The 7,351-nt window shown below is 45.7% G+C and overlaps 1 protein-coding gene across 2 annotated transcripts in view; it reads right to left on the minus strand.

Annotated features, from left to right (window-relative positions):
- Positions 1–6,744, minus strand: part of wnt7bb (wingless-type MMTV integration site family, member 7Bb) — a 29,887-nt gene extending 23,143 nt beyond the window's left edge. The window contains exon 1 of one of the 2 annotated variants that reach the window (XM_034588637.1): positions 6,091–6,744. In XM_034588637.1, the coding sequence (XP_034444528.1) occupies positions 6,091–6,161 (71 nt within the window). In that variant the 5' untranslated portion in view covers positions 6,162–6,744. Of the gene's footprint in view, positions 1–3,381; positions 3,960–6,090 lie in introns of those variants that run through there. The other variant, XM_034588636.1, reaches the window with a different exon arrangement.
- Between the last annotated feature and the right edge of the window lie 607 nt (positions 6,745–7,351).

The raw sequence follows: 7,351 nt of genomic DNA on the forward strand, positions 1-7,351 counted from the left end.
TTAAACATTGTCGGGGACAGGGAGTCGTAAATGAGCACAGAGAAGCATACAGTATATGCCGAATTTGAAGAATGACGTCGACCTCCGAAGGATTCACCGCAGATGGGAGCAAACTAAAGCCGGGGGAAGTTGTGTGTCAGCGAAAGGCGACGCCGGTGTGAGAGGGTTGAAAAGGAAGAATGGATAAAGGGGGTGACGCAAAGAAACATAGACCCTGATTTTTGTGTATTCTAATTCACAGTGATGATGGTAAGCGATCCCCCCCCCCCCGACTAAAAGATATGAACGCTGATAAGAAATCTTTCTTAGAAAACCAACGTTCCTTTTTCCGTTTAAGTCTCTACATACAGACAGAAAAACATAAATCTTAATTTCGAATAGGTTGAAATAAATCCTTACTGCAGTGAGACGTGTATCTGATTCCAAAGTCAGGACTGCACACAGTCTTCTGCACTCAGTTAGCGGAGTGTGCTAACAGAGTAAAGGTGCCATTGTGTGAACTGTTTCCACTATTTAAAAAGTGAATCATAAGCGAGATCTCATCGGTACAAGAGGACAATTCATTTTTGCACCACTACACTGTAAACTGAGGGCCGTAGCTGAACAGCAACTGAGTACTTGTCTTAACAAAAGATGAAATTCATCAGGTGCATTCAGTGTCCACGGTAAACACTCAGGCCCCGCGGCTGCATTCAACCCCTCTCTGCTCCCTCAGCTGTTAAACAGGCTTGAACTCCTCTGACCCTCTGCTGTATGTGTTGGTTGTTCGTGGCAACGATGACATCTACGTCTGTACAAACCAAAAGGTCAGGCTCATGAAACCGAGGAGCGCACAACTGCAGAAATCCACTTCCTTGCATTATGAGTGTTAAAGATGAACAGATCTGGTTTGTTTATATAAATCTCAAGTTCATAAAAAATGCATATATCACAGATATTTCAGCTCCCTGCACAGAAACTAATACAAAAGCACGCTGATGTTTTCAAAATCTTACAAACACAACTCCTGTATTCCCCTCTTGGCTTTTTCACACGTCATTCACCTGCTAATTCACAGAATCACAGTCTACGCCACGGGCAAACCCAAACCATCAGACGACACCAAACAGAGAATTCCACAGCTAAGCTTTTTAAATCCCTGCATCATCAAAGTGCACAAATGCGATCCTGTTTGCTTAGCGTAACATACTGTGTGTGTGTGTATGCCAGGGGCTCGCCTACGGACACACTTCCATCAGACAGACAGACAACAGAGACCTGAGCTACACTTAGAGCACATATCATGCATGTGGCCTGTTTTGGATGATAAACATCAAGTCTATACAATTCAAGACGTGCGATTTAAAGTATCATACAGAGTGTTGCAACGTGTGCAGTTTGATCAACGCTACAGAGGAGAGAGGAGCTGGGAAATTGCTAAGCAACAGGTGGCAGGATTTTTTTTTTACCACATAGTGCATATACCTAAAACTGCAAATAACATAGGAGGTGTTATATGTGCCTGTGCATTTTGCAGTAAATGAAAGTTTATACACCTTCAGCTTCTCCTTTACACTGTGAGGTGACACAAGTTTTGATTGTCAATGTTAAAGAGGATTTTTAGACAAAACATGGGTTTTCCGTCTATTTTATATTAATTACAAAAATGGGTAATGTAACTGCAGGAAAACCCATCTGACATCCAACCTCAGCCCCTGCGAGGTCTGACTATAAATTACTTTCTTTGGAAAAACTTTATTCTGAACCAGTGTCAGTGGTGAGGGGAGCTTACAGATTTTTTAATGGCGGGGTAGTGTGGCCTTAAGAGAAACGATACAGTCTACGTCATGACATACAGTGTGCTCACAGCCACCTACTCCATCACATGGAACACTTTGAACCCAACTGACATGCTATTAAGCTCCCGGACATGCATCTTCTGCCGAGGAATGCACTCACAAAAATGCCAGAGACACAACTTTAACTAAGTCAATTGAGTAAATGCCCCTTCTCTCTCTCTCTCTTTTTCTAAGACCGGGCGAAATACCTGTTGTTTTAGTGATGAATATGATTTTCCCTCTGTTGAAAACACAAGAGCATGCAGTGCATTTATGCCGTTTGGTATCATAAAATCCTTTTTTACATCTGTTTTAAACTACTCTATCCACACTGGCCTAACCAGTGTGCAGTGGCCCAAAAGCTCTGGATGGAAAGATCCTTTTGCCCACTGCTCTACACATTTTACAGTGCCATCACGAGTTTTGAAAAAAGAGACATTGTATTAATTTTGAAGCCATATTCAAATTCTTTCTCCTCAGAACATATTTTTTGGCTAATGCTCAGCAGAAAACACATAACTAATCAAAACAAACAATGGCATGTTGCTTTAACGTGCAAGCCATCACTACACTGAGTCGTGTCGCCCACTTTTAACTGGAAACCAAAAACCACATCTATTTCGGCATCAGGTTTGGGGTCTCCGTGCAGAAAAAGGAGGGAGCACGGGGTAAGTAATTATTTTTGAAGCCTCAAGAAAGCCAGTGTTCTCCTGCACGGGTAATTCTCCTTTAATTCAAAGCCGCAGCGCATTACAGTGTCAATCACTTGCAGGGAGATATTTTAAGTCGCGGGTTCAAACGATAACAATCGAAACGCAGAGAATCATGCAGGGGTGATGTCATGCGCGGAGATAATCTTTCACACGCTCTGACAGGTTAACGGTGCTCGCATGCGTAAAAAGGGAGAACTGTGTTCAAATCTCCGCACCAGGCACAGAAGACTGGATCCCAGCTTCCAATTGTCTTGAACATCTCTGCCACTCTGTGGCCAAAACGATTCTATGTAGCAGTTACCAAGTCGTTTTATTTTTCTCATCTTTACAAAATGTTTGCAACTCGACACTCTAATCCAAACAGTCGCAGCTTTTACTCACAAGAAATTCCCGTCCGCCGGCAGACGGCACATTAAAGCGCGTAAAGGTTTTCAGCTAATTAGTTTATTCCCACGTGGATCGTTATCCCGGAGACGTGTCCACTAATGAATGTCCTCATCAGTGTGAATCTATATGAGATTTTACGCACGCGTGCCATGAGAAAGTGTGAATCGCCCTCTACAATTACGTTCAATTCACTGTCAAAGTTGCTTTACTGTCTCGCCTGTTCCCCTGCGCTCTAATGGCACAATGTAAATAAGTTCAACTGATTCTCCGAGCTGTGGACGCGTAAAAACTATGAGCGTCGTATCTCAGAAACGGCGTTTAATGGAGAAATTGAAATAATAGCCCCGCTATCCGGTCAGAGGGCTGCACAGGAGCCGAACCAACCCCGCGTCTTTGTGTGGAGTGAGGGTGAGCGCGCCGCTGTCTGGAGTTCATTAAGGAGCCGTTAATTGGCTCAGACTTACAGGTAGCTGCCACTCGTCAGGATGAGGAAGATCTGCGGATAGTAGACTGACAGCAGTACACTGCGCGACGAGAAGATGATCATGATGACATTGAGCAAATGGCCCCACGTTCGGACTGAGAGACAGAGATAAAAAAAAAAAAAAAAAATCCCTTAATTTCACGGCTTTAAGTCCCTTTTCGCTTGAAATCAGAAAAAGAAGAAGAAGAAGAAGAAGGAGAAGGAGAGGTGCTGTGCGTCTTCCGAGTGTCTCTCTGGTGCGGCGGCTCTACGCAGCAGCTCCGAGCTCCCAGGGCCGTGTGTGCGCTGAGATTGGCTCTGTCATCTCTCAGCGGCGCAGGCTGTTGCACAGGACTGCGGGTTCCTGAGCCGGAATGATGATGATGATGGTTTTAGGGATTTCGCATGGCAGAGAAGAGCGCTCTCCTGCTCTCATGAGAGTCGCGGCTGCCATTGGGCAGGGAGAGACACTACGATATCCGCCCACTTTGCCACACCGGGACAATAGGGTGACACCGATCCGATCCCCGCTGGATGTGCGCGAGGTTTCATTCATACACCCCTCCTCACACACGCGCGCGCGCACACACACACACACACGCACACACACACACACACACACACACACTCCTCCTCCGCCCCCCCCCACCACCATCCAGCCCAAAAATAAACAAACAGACGCTGGCTGGCTGGCCTCGCATCATAATCGCAGCTCCATGTGCAGAAAATCAGCATGTGTCACTCTGAATCAACAACTTGGTGCGATATTAACACGCCAAAAAAAAATTCTTTAGAATGTGACAGAAATGATTCTCGTTATATTTCTGTGTGGGTCTCTGAGAGTGTTGTGTGAGGAAACGTCCCCCCCCACCCCCCCCCCCTTTTTTTTTTTCTCCTATGACATCCTTTTAAAAATGGCTCATTGTTACAGCATTAAGACCTCTGGTAGCAAGTGTTCCTATTATATGTCCACAGAGAGACAAAGCATGTTTGTGGTCCTGGGATATGGCTCTCAGTGACCTTATTATTTCCTGTGGTGAGACTATAGTATTCCTATAGGCGCTCTGGTGCCGTTTGATGGCCTGTAATAGTCAAATACTCGTTTTGTGACCCCGCAGTAAAAAACTGTACAATCATCTCCTCAGATTGCACCGCTGCCGCAGCAACCTATGTAAATGTGAGAGGTATAAAAATAGCCCCCTCTGTGTTGTCCGTGATCGGATCTGATGCGCGTGGAAATAAAATACTTGGGAGCTTAGAGCAGGGCTTTGGAGAATGGGGGGTGGGGGGGGGGGGGGGGTTATCGCCTCAGCATCGTGACGCTCACTCAACACCTGCAGGCTCCAGCCGCTATAAATGAGGAGGGTACCATGACAGATGTAGGCAGAGGGAGAGAGAAAAAGGTGGATGGAAAGGAATGAGCTAACTGCTCAGGGTTAGTAAACACGTTTGGAGATGACTGCCCCCCCCACCCCACACACACACACACCATATCGGTGCTATTCAACGTCATATGATACGAGCATCTGTGGAACGTGAAGTCAGTTTACACGCTTCACTCCACACGAGGTTCTCACAGGGAGGGCTGACACTTTCTGTTTGATTCACTGCTGCGGCGGCAGGAAGCTCTGAAATCAGGTTCAAGAGCCTTATTGTTGTGCGGACTACTGGGCTCTATCATTTTAGAAATATTTGTTTATACAGGAAAATGGGATTTATCGCCTGTAACCTCTGGTTGTTTCATGCGTAACTGGTTAGGCTATTAAAAAAAAAAAAGCAAATGAAGTGGTGCGTAAAAATAATCTTTTAATGAATAATCGATTATAGTGACTCGAAGGTTTTAGCAGGCCTAGCTTATAGTTATTTTCTGCATCATCCTGTGCCAGGTTTACACTGTTGCACACTTCACTGTATTATAGGCCCGTATGGTTTATTATTTATTTAAGTATGTTGCATTTAGGTTGTAGTTAAAAGTTCCAGGGGGTAAGCATCAAAAGTAGAAATTTATAAATGTTACTATTCAGTCAATTTTACTATTCAGCACAAGTATTTTTACTACATAACCAAAAACATGAACTTCCCTATGCATGCACATCTATACAAAAACAACGCCAGAGATATAATCTGTAAGGATTCGAACGTGAGCGTGTGGGTTCCTAATATGTGATCATGCTCGAGAAGCACTGCTGTAGAGAGAAGGAAGCAATAGAAGAAGTCGTTCCGTGTTTAATGCATCAAGGTGAGCTATTGCAAAACAGGTAAAAACTCAGACTGGGCAATGGAATGTGGAAATACAACTCAGTCCGCCGCTATTAATGAAGGTATGCAGGGGCGAGCTGGATCTGGAGCGGAGACAGCGGCTCAAATGATCCGGTGCGACAAAGGAGCAAGATTCTCCTGAGGTGAACTTAATATCCCCCCCCCCCCACCCACCCTGACAGAGAACACACGAATCGATCATATTAGTCTGGTGGCGTGAGACCTAATCTGCAACCCTTTACGCACGACGCACGCAGGTCTGAACTCACAGAATGATTAAAATATGGAAGTTTATATTTAAATACACCTGCTGTTAAAAAATGTTTTCCGCGTTTTTAGGACTGAGGTCAGAGGGCACTCGATGCTTCCCTGTAAAGACTTTATGTCGCAACACTCAGCTTTTTGCGCATGTGAGCAGCGCGAATCACAGGTAAGACAAACAAACACTCACCCGAGCCGGAGGTAAATGATGCCAAAACACAGCAACACGTAGACGCTCCGCTTTCGGAGGGGCTTGTGCATGATCGTTGCCACTTTGTCCAGGGGCCATGCACCGTAACGTGAAGTGGTCGCACTCTTTTCCCTTCACATTGGCAGCTTCCCTCTAACCCTTCCAGATGCACGTACGCCGCCTGTTTTCCGCGACGTCGATCCGAAGCGCCTTAGAAACCTTCGGCCGTGTGAAATCCATGGTCCGGCGGCACAGGTGAGATGCTGGGCGAGGAGCTGAGAGGTGCCGGAGAACTCCAAAGTGAAACTCGAGAGAGGGTCGGACTTGCAAGGTGAATGAGTTCTTGGAGGAAGTGCCTCCTATTCGTCCCTACTTTCACGACAGAGCACTAATTAACAATTCCCATTTCCTGCGCCCTGCAGCCAGAAAACAACTATAGGTGCGCTTCCTGCAGTGCTCTACCAACCCCGTGCATTTCGCTACGTTTAAAACATTTTCAACAATCTGAAGACATCTCAAGCTCAGTCCACGTTACTAACTTCCATCATCCAGGTGCTCTACAGGTAACAAAAGGGCTGCACTCCTCCTCCTCCTCCTCCTGCTGCAGCGTGGAAATATGCAGGGGATGGGACGGGCTTGCAGACTGTGCTCTGCACGTGCAGTTGTTGTACAGAAAACTAAAAGGAACCGGGTGAAATGGCCCTTTTATAGGTCCTTGTTCCAGCCGAGGCTGGTGTTTGTTGCTTACAACAGTGGGTATTTGCCTCACCAGTTGGGGGGTTCCCCGGATGGGCTGCACCACAACAGTAAGGCCCATAAAGCCAAACAGACGTGGAATGACTTTCCAGCTGTGGGAATTAAAAAAAAATGACCAATGCATGACGGATAATGACTAATAATAATGATGTGGCGTCACGTATCAGGGGGGCTCTGTCAGCCACTTTGATTAACAGTGCGTTGCATGAATAAAAAGACACAAACATCAAATATTAATAGTGCCATTACTTGGGGGGTCTTGAGTCCGGATGATGTGAATTTTGAGCAGATGTTGAGAATACAGAGTCAGATCCTTAGGGAGCTGTTGTTTGACGAAGAAGACTCCCTCTGGTGGCAACTAGACACTGCTGAAGGGATGAACTTACAGAGATAGAACTCCTCACTGTCATGGGACACCTACAGGAGAGTCCATATCAAGACTGCAGATCTGGTTAAAGTTTGAATCTGACAGATTATAATACATATTTATGTTTGGGTGCCTGTA

Source organism: Hippoglossus hippoglossus, chromosome 6, assembly GCF_009819705.1.
Source record: "Hippoglossus hippoglossus isolate fHipHip1 chromosome 6, fHipHip1.pri, whole genome shotgun sequence".
In the NCBI taxonomy this organism is placed as follows: Eukaryota; Metazoa; Chordata; class Actinopteri; order Pleuronectiformes; family Pleuronectidae; genus Hippoglossus; species Hippoglossus hippoglossus.